Source organism: Ruditapes philippinarum, unplaced genomic scaffold (genome assembly GCF_026571515.1).
Source record: "Ruditapes philippinarum isolate M1 unplaced genomic scaffold, ASM2657151v2 ctg1388_1_1_1_1, whole genome shotgun sequence".
NCBI lineage: Eukaryota > Metazoa > Mollusca > Bivalvia > Venerida > Veneridae > Ruditapes > Ruditapes philippinarum.
Window position 1 is genome coordinate 177,553 of NW_026853097.1, and position 22,427 is coordinate 199,979.

Here is a 22,427-nt window from a genome sequence, read left to right on the forward strand (position 1 = left end):
AACTAGGTCACACTGCTCAAATATAGAAAATCCTTGTTAACACTCTTGTGGTCACATTTTTGACTCACCTGTCATGAAACTTGGTCAGAATGCTTGTCTAGTTAATTGTTCGGATGAGTTCGATGTGTCAGGTGAGCGATCTTGGGCCATCATCGCGCTCTTGTTTAATGAACCTTGTGTGTGTGTTTGTTTGTTTGTTCGAATGATATATCTTTGTGTTTTTGTATGTTTGTTTGTCTGTATGATAATATTTGAGCCGCGTCACGACAAAACCAACATAGTGCGTTTGCGACAAGCATGTATCCAGACCAGCCTGCGCATCCGCGCAGTCTGATCAGGATCCATGCTGTTCGCTATCAGTTTCTCTAATTGTAATAGGGTTGGTAAGCGAACAGCATGGATCCTGATCAGACTGCGCGAATGCACAGGCTGGTCTGGATCCATGCTGGTCGCAAACCCATTATGTTGGTTTTGTCATGGCTCGGCTCATTTATCTATGTTCAAAATAAAAGGCGTTATCCTCAAAGGGCCTCAAAAATATATATTAGGAAATGGCGAAGTTACATTTACAGATGGTATGGAACATTGATAGGTCTTTAAAGTTTTATATCCTTGTATATGTTTATGTTCTTGTATATGTCCTAACATTCTAAAAAATGGTTATATGCATATTTGAAAATTACATATTGAATTTGAAAAAAAAACACAAACGAACTCAACCTATAGAAAGAGCAAAGACAATGCCAAAAAGGGAGAAAACGACACTGGGCTTGCAAGAAGCTGAACATGTGAAAGTTGCAGTTTATATTCCTACGGATAAAACTGACTTACATTTAAAGATACCATCATTAATGGCCCACCGAAGCTAGTATATCTAAAACTGATGCCGGGTTGACAAGACCCCCATCATTATTGCCAGTTTCTTCTATGAAACGAAGTAATAACAGAACAAATAAGAAAGGTAACAAAAAAAGCGGAAGAGGGTAAAGATGGAGGCAGAAGAGATAAAAAGAGCGGGAAGAAGAAAAAGAAGTGATGATTGAATATATATTTTACTGATACAAGAATAACAATGTGGTAGTTATGTGCATTAACATGATATTTTATCTAAAGATGATCTGTCACACCATGAGGCGATAAGAAGTCTTTAATTTTTTCCGAACTAATTGTTTGATAAGCAAGTGTTTAGTGAATTTATTTGCTTAAAAAACGAATACTGATGTATGCTTTTTGCTTGTACAGTCTTTAATGCATAAATCATTCTTTGTATATATTCCCATTGTTTTTTTTATATGTCTTCGTATTTATTTTATCATTTTAACATGCATATTGTTAATTAGCTATAATAAAGTGCATTTTTATGGAGCTTCAGAATACGTCGACTTTGTATTAGAAATGATTACTAGTATATCCGATCATTTTGCCATGTACTCGTGACTTTTTTCGAATAAAAGAAATAAATAAGAATTAAACAGTCGTACATGCTAAATTGGTTTTAATTTTAGGTAAGAAAACTTAGTTGTCACAAGAGAGAAGTCCAATAAACGAACCATGTATGTGTGTAAACATTTATATGCCTTATTTTAAATGGCTATTACATGAAATAAACTCTTTTCCAGTGCTGTCTAGACAATATCATATATTAAATAACGCTCTGATAAAAGAACTAAAACTGTTTCGAATGACTGTGTGAAATTTAGTATCTTGCAAAAGGAGTAAGCAAATGAGTGTAAATAATGAAATACTCAGCAGAAGTGATCATGGTTTTATTTTTCAAAGCTGAACAACTTAAAAAATCAGTAATATAAATATTGAATAACAAAAGAATAAGCAAGAAGATAATACGTAATTAAATAAAATACTAATAGGTAATTTCACATATTTGCAAATAAAAAATATCACAGATATTGTAAAAAGAGCACAAAGTTCAAACGTAAGTCAGCAATGTGTCAGACATTGAACATGAAATGTTAACACCATTAAACAAATTGTCTTTTATACCAAACTGTAACATCATCAGAGTTCTGTTACGAGCAAGACTGTGTTATTGCATTTTACTTTGATCATATGTCGAACGAATACATAAATCAACAATTTGCAAGATCTGCACCTCGTACTTGACCTTATCTGCATGCCTTGTTACATAACACATGATACTCTACAATAATAAACTACTCAATAATTTTACAATAAAGTCACTTCATGCAAATGATTCATCTTGGGTGTTTCTGGATTCATTTCTTTCAGAAATCGTTCTATTTTCTCTAGGGCTCTCGACAACACCAGGCATACATGAGTTCGAAATGTCAGGTGTGCCTGTCATGGTAGAATAGCCCATCTCAGATGCTTGCCTCGAAGCCGCAAGTGTTTGCTGGCGTTGCATCTTCAAACCGATGGCTGTCATTGGTGGACGAGGAGGGAGAGGCCCGCGCCTTTCCCAGTAATCGGCGCGTTTCAGGAGATATCCACGTCCGTGCTCAGCAAGACCTTGAGAGTGTAAAAACTCCTGCGATTGTGGATCTGTAAAATATTACCATTAATGGTGTCAATGGGTTTTGATCCAAAAATATCAAAGATATAGATAATGTCAATCATTAGTTTATATACAAGTTTATATATTGCACTTTAAACTATTACTTTTGTCATTTATATGCATTTAATTTAAACATTTTCACAAAGGTACAAAGATAAACGCACAAAATGAGAACATGTGATTTTTTTAATATTCTATGTGGGTATTTATAATCGATGAGTCTTTAGAAGTTTTCAATATCAGCCAAGTTTTCTCCAGAAACTAAATCATAAATGATATTAAAATTGACTGTAGCTTATGCCTTGTCTGGCCGTTCTGTTTATCTCTCAGCGCCAGTTGAGCTTATCAAAAGGGACACACACAGTACTTGGCATTCGAATGCTCGAAATCAAACAAAAACTTATTTACTAATGTTAAAAGTATATACCTTTTGATTCAACATAACTATCAAAATATTTCTTGTCCTTGTACAGTTCCTCCAATAATCTTCTCAACCTATTATCATCAATACTGGTCATCTGACTATATCGTCCATCATTGCTTCTGTTGCCTAGGTTATTATCAGACGTGTACCTGCTTCCCTCATTCGAACTATGCTCGTTCTGTTCACCGTTATAATCTTGTACTTGTAAAGGTGCCGATTTCACATCTCTTGTTTCAGTCACTGTACCATTTAAGTGCTCATTTGATTCCAAATCACCCGGTCGTCGAACGATAGTAAAGAAGGGTACTTTTTGTTGCTTAAAAAAAAGTCGATCATAAATTTTTAAAGACACATCAGTTTGAACAGTTACACTGTGTATATTGCAGATCCCTTCTTATATAATTTAATTTTTAACTAATGAAATTCAAAACACTTCTTTAGTTCACCTGAACAAATTACTGATGATAGCATGTTTATTATCTCAATCTTAAATGACATTGTGTCTTTAAAATATGACTTGAGAGCTACAAACAAAAATTTTGAAACACTACTTCACGGTCTTAATGGATTAAAGAAATTTTTCGAGTGGATTAGTAACAATAAAAGCTAAACCGACTAAATAATCATACCCACCTTCAATTCAGGACAACCACGTTCACGTATTACAAGTTTCCCGTCTTCATTTAAGAACGAATGTCCTCTGTCGTAATCGTCATTATGTTCATGGCCCTGTATATTTGAAATAAAAAAACAAAACAAAAACTATGATGTCCTGTATGCTTTATATGCTTTCAATTGGTTTATGATAAAATCCAAAGAATTTACAATACCCTGTATGTGATATTTAAATAATTGCTGTATCTATAAGAAAATATAACTTGTTAGCAATACGTATGTTTTTTAAATAATGAGTCAGACATTAATTAGAGAATTTAATTATGCGGCTGAAAGAAGCACACGCAATATGTTGTAAACACAAAAATTGCACTCTTATTAGAAAAATATGTCTTGAAATATTTGAAGAAAAAATATTTACATGATGTTCTTGATCACCATTTACTTCCGTACTGGATTCAACAAATGCTTCTCTTGGTGCAAAAGGTCCTGATAAAAAAAGGGAAAAGTAATATTTTTGTCACATAACAATTCTCACGAGCAATCAAGCTTCATTGATTCATTGCTTGCAAACATAATTAAGTTGTTTTACAGGGGTGGTGGTTGTTGTTCCTATTTTGTTATTTTTAGTTTTCTTTTTAAGAAAGAGCACTACAACTAAGTATTCATCAAAGTTTAGATATTTAAATCTATTAAAAATCATTTGAAAAACTGAACAGCTTTGGAAAAAAAAATAATGTTGATAAATAATTTAATGTAGAATAAGGAGAAATATCTTTAAATTTCTTAAATTAAACACATTGCATAACTGACCATCTCCTGTATTTAATTTATCTTGAAGATTTTCTAAAATTCTTCTGTCACTCTGAAGGCCATCTCTATACATTTGCCATTGTTCAGCGTCTCCAGCGGCCGGCGTTTTGCGTTGTGCCCATGGACTTCCCTGACCAAATCTGCCACTACCTCGATAGTTCAAATGGCTCACACCGCCTGAACCGGTCATGACAAGTTTTCCATTCTACAAATACGAATAATATGCTAATTGGGTTATTTAAATAAGCAAACAATACATGTATTTTGATTTAATCTGTTTGAGTAAACATATGTACATGTAACATACCGTCATTTTCAAATTAATTTTAATACGATCAATCATATACTTATGCTTTTACACATATCGTCAAACAATATAGGTGATGAAATGATTTCTTTTAGCAAATAATTTCATTTGATTGTAAGCATTTCTTACTTTTTAATATGAACTTGACCATATAAACCTCTTAATTGACTGATAAAGATAAAAGAAAACCTACAGCGAGATGGTCCTCATCTCCCCAAGCTTTCCTGACTTTAACTTCCGGTAAGGCCCCAGGTGAGCCTCTAGGCCCGTGTTTTCTTTTCTTTCTAAACAACCTCTTATTCAGTTGTCGCCGTAATGCCGATCCAATATCTCTACGTCCCTTGAAAGTGATAATAACAAATAAGTTCAATTATATATGAGCCGCGTCATGACAAAACCAACATAATGGGTTTATGACCAGCATGGATCCAGACCAGCCTGAGCATACGCCATGCTGTTCGCTTACCAACCCTATTACAAGTAGAGAAACTGATAACAAACAGCATGGATCCTGATCAGACTGCGCGCATGCGCAGGCTGGTCTTGATCCATGCTGGTCGCAAACGTACTATGTTGGTTTTGTCGTGACGCGGCTCATATAATCAGCATGAAATATACACAAGTGATTCAGGATAACCAACCTGAATCACTCGGATATGGAGCTTTTAAATATAATATGTAGGCATGATTTGTGTTCGGTTACCGTTAGTGTAACCTCTTCAACTGTTTTTGAAATGATGAGTTTTAAATTAATTTTATTTTGAATGTTTCCTCCCTTTATTCAAGACAATCTTTAAACTGACTTAAGATTTACACCTTTTCACAAAAAACAGATACAATAAACATTTGTATCCAAGTAAAACTATCTAATCCCGTGAAAATATTTGAAATAAATTCAGTGGGACAGTTTAATTTCCCAGGCAGTTAAAGCGAGATACGTCGATCATTACTCTATTTACACAAAAACTACCATGGAGATTTATAACGTTATTTGTGATGATATCATTTTTGAAAAAAAAAACTTATAAATTTTACTCTGCTGAAAGTATTTCATAGATAGGTATACCCTTTTGTTGTATTCAAGATCGTCGTCTGGAATCGTGTCAATGTCTTCGTCAGGTACAGAAAACCCGACATTTCGTCCGTCGGTTCTTATTCGTTTCTGCAAAAAAATGATATACATGTAGTTAAGTATGAACTAGACATAAGAAAGGAAACATTGAAGATCGTCCAACACGACACAATTAAAAAATGTTGCAGGCTGGGTTTGGTATAACAATGTTTTAAGAATATCAAGAGACATCAAAAACAGTATTGCAAGGTTGGTATTCTTTGTTCACAGCATTATGTATTAATATTTGGCATAATCGTTATTTTAATGCAATCGATTATTGATATACCTCTTCTAGTTTTGGCATTTGAGCCTTACCTATTTTTGATCGGTGCATTTCTGCGTGACTGTGGTTCTTAAGACGCTAGATATAATATTGAAAAGAAGAAAAAGTATGACTACGCATTCTTGAAAACATATAATATCTAAAATACAAGCCGAAACTTACTAAGTCCGCTGAAGGTGACCTTGTGTTAACTGAGAATCTCCCACTTTTGCCGCTTTGAGATCTTCTAGCACTACTAGTGACTCTTCGAGTGTTTTTCTGATCAGCTTTTGGTCCAAATTCATCATCAATATAGCCCTACATAGAAGACGATGTAAGCATTAAACAAATAAAAATGGGTCGACTTAGTTTCAGAAATTTATTTCATTACTTTCAAAACTAATATATCAAAAAAAATAGAAATCGGTATATCACGCATTATGTACCTATTTATAATCACAGAATTTTTTAAATAAAATTTACCCCAAGTGGTCGCCCTTTGTCATTCCTTTTAAGCCGTGGAACTTTGAATATTTGTCCTAATCTTTTTCTATAGGTAAATCTTCCAGTATGAGGATCATAAACAACAGTGTTATCTAGGCGTCTCTGAAATAGTTAACAACTCATTTCATATAAAACAGAAACAATTAAGGATTTCATTGGTCAGGCCTGTTGAACTGATGTTCACTTTATATAGTAACATGTGTTCTTCTATTCATTCATATATACGATAAATATAATATTTTTTATCATGATTATAGTGCCAAAACCATAATTATGTCAAGAACTTACTACAATTCTCCCATGATCATCCCTATAAAACTGTGGCCTCAAGTTCATATCTTCATCGAATAGCATGTTGACAATCATTTGCTGCTGATCATTTGTCAAGAGAACATCTATATCACCTTCCTCGTCGTCCATACCACTGTCTTTGTCACTTAGCTTATCTATATCAGTATCACAGAAATCACTTAAATCACCTTCATTTTCTTTACCGTTTGATGCCATTTTATTCTTATTTTTATGGTTTCTATCTTTCTCGTTTAATGAATCATCAGTCATATCAGAATGTTCCTTGACAAGAATAGTTTTGGTTCTTTTCGAAGATAATTTAGTATTTGCAATAGTGTCAGATTTCATATATTTATCGCCAGTGCGTTCTTGTTCATCTTTATCATCTTTATTATCATGCTTATTACCATCATTATCTCTAGTCTTTGATTTTCCTTTGCCTTCAGTTATATCATCATCATTATCCGTCTTAATAACATGTTCATTGAGTTTTCGTTTTGATTTTCTGTCATCTTTTGTTTCAGGGTCCTCTACAGATATCATGCTGTCGACAGATCCAGCACGTTTTAGCATTTTAAGTCTCAAATACTCAGAATCAGCATTGCTTATGTCGTCATCGTCACCCCTTTTCCTTCTTTTGTCGTGTTTCGATTTCTTAACACGTACTGGAATACCGTCAGCTCCGATAATTTCTTCCTCGCTATCAGATGAAAAGTCACTGTTGAATACACTGCTCATTTCCTACAGTTATAGTTAATATCAAATAATGGTTAAGATAATACGTATAGGGAAAAACGATAGAAAATTTAATAAAAAAAGATGTCCTTAATAATATATGAAATAAATATCAAATATCAAATATGTGCACAGTGAATGTTATTCAACGGAATATCTTCTACATACATGATAAACAAATGTGATAATTATGTTACAAATTTAACATATTCATAATTCTTGTATAGTACAAAAGTGACATTTTAAGCACGCTCACATCTAAATAAGCAGATAACATTTATGATATTCGTAACGCTAAAATTACTTAGCCTTAATGTGATATCAAAAGTAAACAATTTTAGGTATATTTTCTAAATATAAATAGATAAAAACTATATCTGATTTGTTACATTGACTTACAGATTAAAATAAGTGTAATTTGCGGAACTAACAATTTTTTAGACGAAGGTTAAAGTAATTCTTTATACGTACGTCATCAATTCTGAAAGCATCTTTATCAGCTTCAGGATCGCTCCAGTAATGTTGCTCTTCTAATATATGTTCTATATGTTTCTTGTCCTCGTATTGTTTCAAGAATGGAGCTTCCCTGAGACCTCTTCTTCGCTTTTCGTCATCTGACGATCCAAAGTCGTCATCAGAACCTATCTGATTTCCACCTCCTTTGGTACCCTTGACACCAAACTTTCTTGTCTTTTTCTTTGCAAGTTTCCTCATTTTTTGCTTCTTGCTCTTGCTGTTTATTTTTTGTCGTTTCCGTTCCTCTTCTTCTCTAGAAACTAGCACTGTTGTGAGACCTCCTTTAGTCTGGAAATTTAAAAAAGGTGTTGATATCTGCTGGATTTAAACGAAATGTTCCATATATACAAATCATATGTACGAGAGTTGAAATATTTTTAAAAGCAATCAAATATACTAAGAACATACAGTAACAAACATAAACAGTGCCATATTTTTATATTTTATTAACAAAATTAATAATCTTGCATCCCCTTTAAGATCTCTTATCGTCATGATTTTACTTTACTAGTGCTTATAATTGGTCATCAATTCTAATTCAAATCAACTTTATTAATTTGAAAAACGTTTCTGCTAAGATTTAAATTAGGAGCGGTTCTAACTTGAAATTCTGACAAATACATACAATGTAGTCCTTCCCTTTCTTTCCACCAATTAATCGGCGTTGAATTTCAGCTTCATCGTCGTCAGAGGTAGCTGTCTGTTTAACTTTCCTTGTTTCAGATTCGGCACCCGATTCCTTCAAAGAAATTCAATTAACAACATACATGGTAACAAACATGACAATTGCTTATTGCGAAGGTTATATATAATGCGTATTAAGTAGCTCTGAATGATTAATTGAATCAGTAGCTCTGAATCTGAATGATTAATTAAATTAGTAGCCCAGAATGATGAATGAAATCAGTGGCTCTGAATGATTAATTGAATCAATAGCTCTGAATGATCAATTGAATCAAGAGCTCTGGGCGATAAATTGAATCAGTAGCTCTGAATCTGAATGATTAACTGAATTATTAGCCCAGAATGATGAATGAAATCAGTAGCTCTGAATGATTAATTGAATCAATAGCTCTGAATGATCAATTGAATCAAGAGCTCTGGGCGATAAATTGAATCAGTAGCTCTGAATCTGAATGATTAACTGAATTAGTAGCCCAGAATGATGAATGAAATCAGTAGCTCTGAATGATTAATTGAATCAATAGCTCTGAATGATCAATTGAATCAAGAGCTCTGAATCATTTATTGAATCAGTAGCTATTAATGATTAATTGAATCGGTAGCACTAAATTAGTAGCTCTGAATGATGAATTGAATCAGTACCTCTGAATCTGAATGATTAACTGAATTAGTAGCCCAGAATGATGAATGAAATCAGTAGCTCTGAATGATGAATTGAATCAGTAGCTCTGAATGATTTATTGAATCAGTACCTCTGAATGATTTATTGAATCAGTACCTCTGAATCTGAATGATTAACTGAATTAGTAGCCCAGAATGATGAATGAAATCAGTAGCTCTGAATGATGAATTGAATCAGTAGCTCTGAATGATTTATTGAATCAGTACCTCTGAATGATTTACTGAATCAGTACCTCTGAATCTGAATGATTAACTGAATTAGTAGCCCAGAATGATGAATGAAATCAGTAGCTCTGAATGATTTATTGAATCAGTAGCTCTGAATCTGAATGATGAATTGAATAAGTAGCCCTGAATGATTTATTGAATCAAAACTGTTCTGACTTAGATAGCATTGTTATGTACATTATTTACCCTTTTCCCGCTTTTTACTCACTACATAAACAAAACGAAAGAAGATAGACGAGTATATAGCTTCTATTTGTGATTATTAAAGGAAAGCGAATCGTGTAAAATTTACATATCAATTCATCTTTATGTTTTCAAATTAATGGGTTATAGGTTTAAGAAGAAATAGAAAATGGAAATGTCACTTTATTCATTACAGAAAAAATATTAAATAAATGATGACAATTTCTTAAAAAAAACTAGTTTGCTTTTCTACATTACTTTTCTGTGGTACATTATTTTCCATTGTTTTATTCTGAATATGTTTGTGACGACTTTAGTAATAGGCTATATATTTCTCTTGCAGGTAGCCAGGTATGGTCCCGTAGACCATAAAGAACAACAATAAAATAAGTTGAAATTAAGTGGGCAAGTTCACTTTTTTTCAACATACAAAAGCGTGTTTTCATAAATTCCCTAATTTTAAAAATCAGAAAATTAAAATCCAAATCAACTGTAGGGTATGAGACTTTAAAAAGTTGTAAGTTTCACTTAATTTACATGTATAACATGTATAGGCCTAATACCAGAAGTAAATTTTAGCTGAAAAACTTTATAGCAGTTATATTCATATTTTGATTATTCTTATTACACTTGAAAACTGTCCTAATCACAAACTTCAAAACTTGATGTATTCCAACATCAGTTTTATTCTCTATTTATAGTAATTCATTTTCTCTTGCCTGAACTTAATGTTTCCTATTTCAATTCATGATTATCAAAATTAAAAAAAAAGACTTTTAAAAATTGACGGGTTACATTTTGTCTCAATGAGATTTTTTTATTCATTTGGGCAGCTGAATTTATAAATAAATATTTTTATTTCTTCTGATGCCGAATGGTTCAAAAGCAGTCATTTTGAAATGCTCAGTTTCTTTATAATGTCAAATACTTCATTATATTATTAAAACAAATGTACTGGGCAATTAAATACTGGTAATGGTCCTAGCCATAGACTCGTTTTTACAATAGGTACATGCAATATGATCTACTTCTACATAGAATGCATCTATTGATAGAATGAACAGAAATTATAAAGAGGAATAACAATAATAAACTTTTGTTAACCTTTTGACTTGCCGCGTTTTCCATTTCTTTCGTTTGTTCATGATCCTTTAGCAAATAGAAAAATGATAATGTCATATTTATTCATTGAAAAAGTGTTTGTCATTTTGAACACACTCTTGACGATATTAATGTAATTAAGCAAATGTGCCATACATAACAAGGCTCGATGTTGACATGGCATTTTAAAGTGAAATTATGAAGTTACGGAATATCGATATCAGTTTAATGTACGCCTTTATTAAGTGGTTTTTATTACAAACTCTGGGTCAGATGTCCTTTAATAGACAATAACTACTGTTATTAGGTGTTAAAATTGTATGCCTGACCTTCTGTGAAATAGGAATGTTCAACTACCGAGAACAACATCAAGGTTTTCTAGTCCTATTAATCAAAAATAATCTACCCATATCACTGCGAGTAATTTGTATTGAGTTTCATTATTATGACAATCTTTTAACTCAACAGACATACATTAATTTATTGTTATTAAATTTTTAAATCCATGTTTTCGATCGAAAAGTTGACATTGTCTACATGTGAATTTATTACAGTTATACAATTGTTGCTATAAGCTGGCTCAAGTTCCATACTTAAAACAAGTACTCTAAGTATCTATCAAATATTACCTCAGATTTGGCGTCATCTTCATCCGAGTTTTCTCGATCTGTGTCCCCCTATGTCGAATGTAGCATGTAATAAGTTATACAATCATTTTATATGAAAAGCGAGCGTATATTTTCAATAAAAACTCAAAACAAAAGTGCCTACAACGAATACTGCACTTTTAAAAAGCTGTCTTCAAAAGCGCAACTAAACTTGCAATTTTTCATCAAAATGAAATAAAATATTACGCGTGCGGATTAAGTACGTACTAATACTAAATTGTCTATAAAATTTAACCGAAGTTGTTAAGCTACAAAAACGCGTGATAAAAAGCTTGTGAATAGCGATATTTGAAGACGTTTTAGATTCTTATCAAGTATCTCATAAATAAAAAGCAACATACATTTTAACTAAATTACAAAAATATTTTAGCCCATTATCCCAAATTCAACACAATGTACATTAATATGAATTAACCATTGAGATTAAGAACCAACTAAGTGCTTCATTTTAGGTGTAAATTTGGGCAGATAGTAAGTACTTATGAATACATGTTATTTTTTTATTGATTTCCTGTAAATTACCCAAAAGTTCGTCTAAATAATTTTCAGATTAGAAATATGTGATTAAGAAAACAACTAACACTTGACTTTCCGCAACGACCATTAGAGAAAAACAATATGCTAAATAAATATTTGCTCGATTAACATAAGAGTTTACCACTCAATTATCTAAGTAAAATGTATATACTAAAGCCTTAACATAACTGTTAAACTCGTAGTTATAGATAATGAATAAATCACTGAATATATAGCCCATGTTCAGGATACAATGGAATCATTTGCACAAAGTAAACGATTTGTTCATTTCGATGTTAAAGTTTGGCGTGCAATGGTTTATACACATATGCAATTTATACAGAAAAAGATAAATACACAAAAATACTATTTAACATGAACTGGACAATCAACAATACCGCTTATGGCTATGAATTTTGTTGATATCATATATATTTTATGCAATTGAAGAGAAGTCACCTTTTGATCTGTTTCAGACTCAATATGATCTTCTTTGTCGCTTTCAGCTTGTTTCTGTTCAGAATCAGCATTATCTTCTTGATTGTCCTGATCTTTAAGAGGTACAATTATTCCATCTTCTTCTTCCACATCCTTTTCATTTTCTTCATCATTATCATCATGCTCAACATCCTCTTTATCGCTTTCTTTTCCTGCTTCTTCTTTTCCGTCTACTTCATCTTCATCCTCTTCCTCCTGCTTATCATCATCATCTTCTTCTGGCTCTGCGTCATCATCCTCTTCTACAACTTCCTCATTAGTTTTGTTTTGGTCTATTTCATCTTCAATATCTTCCGTTTGTTCAGGATCCCCAGTCTTTTCACTCGCTCTATCTTCTACATCATCTTCATTTATGTGGTCCTGTTAGCACATGTATACGTTTATCTTAATGTAAACCATTATATATATCATTTGTATTCAGATATATATACATTTTTGTACATTGATTTTAAATATTTCAGGTCGTGACTACATTCGCTCAGCAAATACAATATGCGATTTTGTGTAAACATGGATTATTGTTATCTAACTCTTTAATGTCATTTTCTTAGTTTGACAAAAATCTTAACCTTGGATTAATTGCAATTGGTGCTATGTTATTATTACGCTAAGGTTTGTTGTACGAACGCTTCACGGGAAAATGAATGGAAATCAATCTGTTTTATATCTTGTGTCAATAGAAAAGTTTAACATTTAAAGTATTCAAAGGTCATTGTAATAGGGTATCTTATATTTTAATAGCAAAAAGCAGTTGATATTAACTTAGTGATTGATGGTAATAATAATATATAAAGTACCATAATTTGAAAGCAACTTTTTTATGAACATAAAACGAAAATTTAGCAATTGACAATTGACTGTAACGATTGGTTTTGATTATTTATTTGATAAAATTGAAAGAACCTCAATTGAATAGGCTGTCAATGATATTTGAGATGCAATGAATTTATTTTCTGATTTGCATGTAGGACTTGCCAAACATAAAATTTAGAATGGCCCATTCGCTGATTTAAAGAAAGTATCCAAAACACCGACAATATTAAAGATGGGCCCGACTGCGCAGAATTACTTTATAAACTTAGTTCTTCTTTTCCATTCAGGTAGCATACCCATACCGTTACCACACTTACCAATTTCCTTTTTTAACAATTTATACTGTTCAATGATAACTTTATAATATACATTAACAATACAGCATACTAGACATGAAGACAGGACATAGTTAAATTTCATGTAATAGATGATATGCATAAAAATCGGTTCGACATCAAAACTTATATTATGTAACATGTGATGGTTATTTCACAATTTACAATTATTTTGTGTTTCTTTGAAGGATTCACGGACCGTGTTGTCCTAGCAACCCTCTATACCCTTGTTATCATTGACAGTTTTGGCACCAAGAATAAAATTATTAGACAGAAAGGTTTCAAATACAGCTAATTTTATAATATCATTGCGTATTATTATATATGTTCTACCAAAACTCATCAATTTACCATGTCTTTACAGTCATCGGAACAAACAGAATTTTATGAGACATTCTTAGATTTACACACAGAAAGTTAGATTTTTTATTTCCATAGCAACATACCTCTTCATCTCTCTGTGAGAGAGGTTGGTCTTCCTCCGGGGGTATCGTGCTGGGAGGCAAATCCGACATTCTAGATCGCTAAAACATGAAACTTTTTGTTACTTATAAATCTTTATCCCCAATAAACAAATCAATGCACAAATCTTTTGATACTTTTAAAGTCAGTAAAAATCTTAGATAAAAGCTTTTAAAGATATTTAAACTCCGTGCTGAAATATGTTCTTTTATGCAACAAGATACATCCATATTCTTTTTAATCCATGTTTTAAATGCATCCCATTACTTAAAAAACCATGTACAGTATGTTAAAACATCTTTAAACGAAGTTTAATCTCTTAACAATATCCAAGTTTAAAACGGTATTGAAATTTATTCGAAAACACCCAAGTACGTACGTTCAATATGTAGTGAAAATATAGTGAGCGCCACTTGAACCGGGTTTTAATAATGATAATAGATGAGGGTATACTAGGTATTCTGTATTTCAATGAAAAAATGTACTGCACTATTGAAAATTTAATTCAATTCACTACTCCAGAGCAAATATATATAGACGGGATCTATGATAAAGATAAATCAATCGATCTCATAAATGGCATATTTAGAAACCTTGAAATCATAAAGCATAATAATAAAAATCGAATTGTAAAGAAATTACCCCGTTGTTATAGGGAATATATGAAAATTGTAAACCTGTCTAACCGTCAATTAAATTCTAAATATTTGGTATCAATAAATATTAGATGCGTGTCGTCTCCACGTTTACCGACACGACATTTGCTTAGGCTATTGAGATAAATTAAGTGAATATAAAACAAAAGCACAAGTACTTTAAACATGTTAAATATACAAATACTTCTAATATGTTAAAAGGTATAAAGCTATATTTCCACTGTCTGAAATTGAAAGGTTAACATTTTGTATTTTAAATATATTTACTGCCTGAGATAATGATGTGTGTACGGTTTTTGTAAATTCTTGTGGAATATCCTCTAATTTATCACTTATCTCACTTAGAATTGAAACGAAATATTTTAGGGAACATTGTAAACGTTAGGGACCACTTAAATCTTGTTTATTTACGATATTCATGAGCTTTTCAATAATGACTATTTGCGTCTGAAACCATAGTATAGATATAATGTTTCATTATATATTTACGAAGGCAACAATTTACAACTTTAAAGTATACCCGGACTAACACACTTCTGATGTAAAGGTGCGGACTTGTTAAGGTTTTTTTTAATCAAGAAACTTTCTTTGCTGATTAAAATGCCTTTTAAGATCGCCATAAAAAAAGAGTTGACATTCATTGGTGCATTATTAGACAGAATTTTTCCGTAGTACAGGCTGACTGAAACAATTGTACTGACTGAGTAGCGAAAATACAGATCATCATCAGACGACATGGATGTGGCGGCTGACCTTGGTATAAACTGGTCGTATGGAGCCGAATGAATTATTGCCAACAAGGAAAGATTTATTAGAATATCTTAATTTAATATTTCATTCAATGCGAAACATGTCAATAAAAATCTGGACAAAATTTAATCCCTCGGACGGAATCACTATTTTTTTCGCACAATGCACGTGGACACATTTGTTCTCGCTAATAAAATCTAATTTAATCATAAACTGATTTGTTTTTCAAATTCAATGTGTTATTTACTTGCATACAATTAAGTTATTTTATGATAATAAACGTTAAACAAAAGTTCGGAAGCCTTTGATACTTAAAAATTGTGTTTTTCCTTACGTTTACATAATCATAATGACTGCATAACTAGGGCTAATATCTTAAAGTCTACATCAAAAGTCTTCTATTAAATAGGAAATAATTTAACACCTAGAGAATACGACAATGTACGCAAGTGAAACAATATGAATTTTCGAGTAGGCCAAAGAAATCGAAAATGAAAACCAAAAACAAATAAAGCATATCAACGTGCTTGACAAATAAAAACACAGATGATTTAGTATTAACACAAGATCAATTCTCGTTTTCATTTTTTTTTTCAATTTAGATATATACACCTGTTAAACTATTTAGATAAACATTATCGATATTGCTATTTTGTAACTATTTAAACAAACTGTCCCCAATTCCCATTGATTGCGGTCGGCAATCGGATATTAATCGCATGATATCATGCATCGATACCTTCCAACCGTTGAAAGTAGTATAATCAAATAGTTATAAGTACCTACTGAAGAAAGATAAGAATTTTAAAAATCAGTTTATTTTCGGTAGGTTTGGTGTGTTACAGTACTTAAATAGATAAATAAATAAATAATGCAGAGTATTTATCTTTCACTAAATACTAAGATTTTAAGATTTCTTGTTATATTTTTAGTAGACATTAATTTAATTTGAGTATTATGATTTTAAAATGATTTATTTGTGGCATTCATCAATCATTATCTATCATATTTGTAATCATAAATTGTCAAAATTGTTGTTGCAAAGTTATGCTTTCAAAAGAAATATTCCCTGAACAAATAAATGTCGAGCATATGAACTATTTTGAATGTTGCATATATCTATTTGGCGTTCAATTTTCTTTTTTCTAAACATTTTGTAAAAATATTGATCATATATACATGTATATTATAATGTATGGCTTTTCAATACAGAAAGTTATAATACAAAGCAATACATAGTGGATATTCAAGATTTTTTTCTATAAATACAGGATTTATTTTCATCGAGTGGCATGAAAATAAATATTTCATGAGTGGTGGTAACCACGAGTAAAATATCATATTTTTCATACTACAAGATTAATATAAATCTTTTTTTTTATAGAAAATACTTATTTTTATTGTATACATTTTTCTGTTTTTTTTTGTTTTTGTTTTTTTTTTTGATATTACAATTTTGATAGACTTCCCTGAAATCTGTATTCTGACTGAATTTAGAAGAAAACAGTCCCAGAAGACACCAGTGAAAATACGGAAAATATGATTCACTGCAGTGAAAAATAATTTTTACAGTGAAAATACGGAAAATGGTAATACGCACATTATTTCATTATTATCTCTAAATATTTCATTTATAAGTATATGATAAAAAGGCGTATATTATAGTTTATGTAACACAGCAAAACAAATTATACATTCAAAATATAATACACACGAAAATCAAAATCAAATCAAATACATGTATGATGCAAGTGCAAAATGGGTTACAGTGTAACAAAAAATGTGCAATGCAAATATACATGTACATACCATGCAATTATGAATATACAACAAGCAATTATACTAAAAAAACAATATGAAAAATGTTAACAAGTATACATATTGTATTAAGTGTAAAAAAGCTATCTTGCTGGAAGAAAACATTAACATGGCAAGATATAAAGCTATGCATAAATGTGTGTAGTTAAAAAATCAATTAGAAATGATATCAAACTTAACGACAAGAAACAAAGTAAAAATGTAAGGTTTGCAAGACATCGTTTGTTTAGTTTTTAATATCATTAAAATCATACATTGACATAAAAGATAATTTTACACTTTTGATTTATCGGGCTGTTTTTTTCAACAAACTTGTCAAAATCTTCAAAGCATCATTTGGGCCAGCTATGGAAACATATACTCTTTTATATCTTCCTAAGTTTACCCACCGGAAACAAGCTAGAAATAGTCTCTAATTTGATTGGTAGGAAGTCTTATTCTTAAGAGTTATGGCAATTTTTCCCTTTTGCAATAACACCATTCAGGATTGTGACTGATTCATTTAGAAAGAGATATCAATTGGTCATATAGAAAATGTCCAAGATATTCTATGTAGTAACTTTGATATTCCAGAAAAAATATTTGACCTTCTTGCATTTGCCTAAACTATCCCAGGAAAGAGCCGTGGTAATCTTTTGAGTGGTCTTCATATTTCTAAGTTCATTTTATATTGTAGAAAAGTGACATTGACATTTCATGAAATGGCTAATATGTTTTGATTTGTAGTTTAATTAATTGCACTTTATTATGACAATTGTAAAATTAATACGTGCAATTATTATATATTGGGATTTGTGTCAGATAATGATATTTCTGGGTGGATAAGTAAAATTTATATTTATATTTGAAAATAATTTAAGTTATATCATTTTTTAAAAGTTTGTTAAAAGGTGACAATGGTTTCAAAAATATGTAAGTTTTTCCATATGTTATCCGGGAAACTATAAAGATAGAAAACTAAAAACCTATCAATTGCAATTATTGTTATTTTCTGGTTAAAACAGTTAGCAAACATTATCTATAACATGCATTGTAAATATAAAAAAAACGAATAACACATAAAACTAAACATAAATAATTCCGACTTCTACATATAAAATATCTTATTATAAGTGCCAAATGTACATGTATATTTTAGACATGCTACCTACATCAGTTTGCCGCTGAAAAGTAATTGAAATAAAACTTAACTTTTATTGGCTTTCAAAAAAGATATTTTCGTTATTTTCTTTTTCCTCTTATTCGGATCCTTAATTAAAATTTGCTTGGTCATGTTTGGAAGAGAATTAGTAAAACATATGGCTCTTTCTCATCAAATTGTAAGAATTATAATTGTACGGTTAGCATGGTGGATCCACCTCTTTCGGTTTGGATAAAAAAGAAACATTGTACAATGTACTGCGTAGTATCGTTATTGATTTAGATATCGATCAATTAATTAAATCAACAGAATTGCAAAAAACACTATCAAATAGATTTTACAAAAATATCCCTTTCAAACATGACCAATTACATATTTTTAATGCTTGTTTAATGTAGGAAAAATTTATGAAAAATAATAATAACAAAGACACAAAATAGGTAGATAAACTGAATGGTGGGGATTGGTTACAAAGTTAAAAAATCAATATGATACAAGAAAGCATTAAGATGCATTAGAAAAAAACACTCCATTGCAAGCCAAACTAAAACAAGATTTCTTCAAAACAGTGCTAAAAGGGTTAGCTAAAACTTGGTTCGCGCGGTATTGAAACTTCCAATTGAAACAAAATACATTGATTCCGCATATGATTTTTTAAAAAAAATTTACTGATTCAATACCGCGCATATTAAACCACTGCATTGCATTCGTTTAAGTACCTGTCCTGAACATGGTCTCGAATTTTTATCTTCAACTTCCTTATCACCCTCAGCATTTATTACCAATTCTCTTTCCTCGTCCTTTGTATCACCATCAAACTCATTGTTATAATCAGTCCTTCCAGTAACAGGTGGTTCACTGTAAAAAAAAACAACAACCGAGAATAAAGATCGACAAGGCAAAGTCGTACGATATAAAATAATAAATATCATTCCGTTTGTCTAAATTGTAATAAATTATGTGTTTTAATCAACAAATATATCAAATAGATAAAAAAAATCATGCATTTTCTTATGGATATGTAAAATTTTGTTTTCACGGACAATCTTATTAGCTGCCGCAAAGTCTATATATAAATTCTAACGTCGAGAGAATTCGTTACACCTTCTTATATAATTATGTTGTCAAGCACAAGTGATATAATCTGGGGTTCATCCGAAGCACTGTGTATACAATTCTTTTCCTTACCGTCTTGTTTTGACCAACAAGTCTATGAATCCATCTACATGATATACCTATAATAATCGTTAAAATGTTGCTGCTATATCACTTATCTTACCTATCTCTTGATGTATAATAATAGAATAAACGCAAAATATCTTAACTCGGAGAAACAAATCGATTTCAAAAGCAAGGGAATAAATTAAAGTTTCTTTCCCAATCGACTGCATGTCGATTATTTCCCCTGTAACTATAATCGGCGAACCATTCAATGCGCAGTGTTAACAATCATACTAGAAATTATTTTATCTTGTTAATACCTTATGCCAGAGTCGATGGATTTGTTTTCTTCATCTTGGTCTTGACTAGACTTAGAAGATCTTCGGCTATCTTGTTTCTTCTGGTCTTCATCTTCACTCTCGGAGTCTGACAGCGCTTGTTCTTCGTCAGTCTGTTGTAAATAAATAGTGTTTAATCTGTTTTTTACTGTACGTGTGAAGTATAAATAAGCAGGCAGTACGTGTGTATATATTACCCAGCAAAAGGAAAATGCCATGATTTGCGCTAAATACACGAAGTCCGACAACATTTGAACGATAAACCGTGCATTATCATACTATAATGCAAAGAATAGTATCTTTTTCCAGTCTTACATGCAAAAATATTAAAAGGAGAATTGATAAAAAATATGTTGAACTACATTGAGCGTAAAAGCAATTTTCATGAATAAACCAAATGACGATATATAGTCTGTAAGTAATGACTTTTATGATATATATCGTGTTATAATGCACTTGATTGCTCCATCTGTTTGATAGAGGATTAGTTAGAAGCGTGTTAGAATGGTGAATATAAAATTCATCTTACCTTTTTCTTCTTGCACCTGCGTCTGCAGCAGCAGTAGATTATCAGGGCGATGAGTGCGAGAATGAGCAATGCCACAATAACACCAATTATAATAGGCAGTATGTTCGTACTTGATGATTCTTCTGTGGTAATAGCTGAAATATTTGAGTAAAATGGATGAGCATCAACTCAAACATGATCTGTCATGGACCACGTGATCTTAAGAATATTTTCCATTTTTACCGATTGAGGTTGGATACTGTATATGAAATGTCCTGTGCAAGAGTTATAACACTGAATGAGCATTAACCTAACATGATCTGTCATGGACCACGTGATCTTAAGGATATTTTCCACTTTTAACGATTGAGGTTGGATATGGACACTGTATTGTATAATAGAGACAAGAGAGGCAACAATTTCGGGTATATCGACCTAAAACTGGGTTTAAATAGTATTTATTTCATACAATGCAGACATATACAATTATTATACAACAAGATTATACAAAATATAATTATAAAACAGGATTGAAAAGGAAGCCAAAGACTTATGAAGATTTCTTTTCTGTGACCTAAGACTTCTGCTTAAGCTTGTTGAAAAGGCTCTCCACATGAATTCATTTGTTCTTTTGACAATGAAACTCAACGTGAGTAAATGTCATTAGTTCTGGGGTACAGGTAATGATCTTTTTTAATGTATGATTATTTGCACTCACTTTCACAACGATGTTCTTTGTAAAATTTCGTTAACTTTTATATGCGAGGTGTCTTTTTAGAAAACAATGTGCACCTCTACTTAAAAGTCAATATATAATAAAACTACTTATTATGATAGATACATACCATAGACATAAGTCAGTAAAATGAAACAAGTAAATGCCAAAAGATGATAAATTTTCATTATATTTTTAAAGGTTGCTAAAAGTTGCATTTTAAAATAACTATATGGCAAATAAGGCAACTGTACTCACGGCATAGGTCTGAAATTGAAGAAAAAGAGGATATATTAGTAATTTTGTAGATGGCTAAAACAAAAACAATGAGTCCTAATAAAATAAATACAAATTTAATGCTCAATATAATGTAAAAAGCTCGTTCATTAAACATATAACAGTATTATGAAGCTATCGAATTGGCAATTATCTGAATACATTTTAAAGAAAATGTGTAATAAGAGTCCGATATGCCCAGAAACGATTCATAGTTACTACTAAATAAGTAAAAAGATCAAGACGATTACTGCCAACTATAAATTAGAAGTAATTTTTCAAGAAATATAACGTTTTTAGATAAAGTGATCAATCATTGAAAGATTTCAAAGTAGAACACAAGTATAATTATATCAATTTTACACAGGATATGTTTTTTTTTCTTTCTTTTTTTTTGTTTTGTTCTTTTTTTGCTGAAACGCAAGTCTTCCATTTATAAATTGCATCGTTAAAATGTTCCTCCGACTCACTATGAACTTCTGCAATAAGATAAATAGTAAGTAAAATGATTAGATCGACCTGTATCCACACATGAAACGAATTCCTTGTAAAGCATAATCGAATAAAGACCTAAAGAAAGTCCAAACGGGCAAAATTGAAAATGATGCAGGTTCGGTTTGATTGAACCTGTTCATGGACGGTACTGTCAAGTGTAAACTACCGTTCACGCCCTCTAGCACCGGATTATGCAAAATTCAACATTTAAACATGAAAATGGTGAAATTTTGATTTTCGAAACATTCGCAGATGTAATCATACGGCGATTATCAATGAACCTTTA

The 22,427-nt window shown here is 31.2% G+C and overlaps 1 protein-coding gene across 1 annotated transcript; it reads right to left on the bottom strand.

Annotated features, from left to right (window-relative positions):
• Positions 1-1,732: 1,732 nt before the first annotated feature.
• Positions 1,733-22,202, bottom strand: LOC132733940 (uncharacterized). Its single transcript, XM_060720638.1, has 21 exons — positions 22,166-22,202; positions 21,629-21,637; positions 20,677-20,843; positions 20,130-20,260; positions 19,368-19,506; positions 14,268-14,345; positions 12,635-13,033; positions 11,621-11,668; positions 10,995-11,039; positions 8,740-8,853; positions 8,070-8,402; positions 6,861-7,604; positions 6,552-6,674; positions 6,252-6,386; positions 5,759-5,854; positions 4,886-5,032; positions 4,386-4,590; positions 3,994-4,061; positions 3,591-3,686; positions 2,961-3,273; positions 1,733-2,520 (listed from the first exon to the last, which is right to left on the bottom strand). The coding sequence occupies exons 1-21, from the start codon at positions 22,200-22,202 to the stop codon at positions 2,201-2,203; spliced, it is 3,747 nt and encodes a 1,248-aa protein (XP_060576621.1). The 3' UTR covers positions 1,733-2,200.
• Between the last annotated feature and the right edge of the window lie 225 nt (positions 22,203-22,427).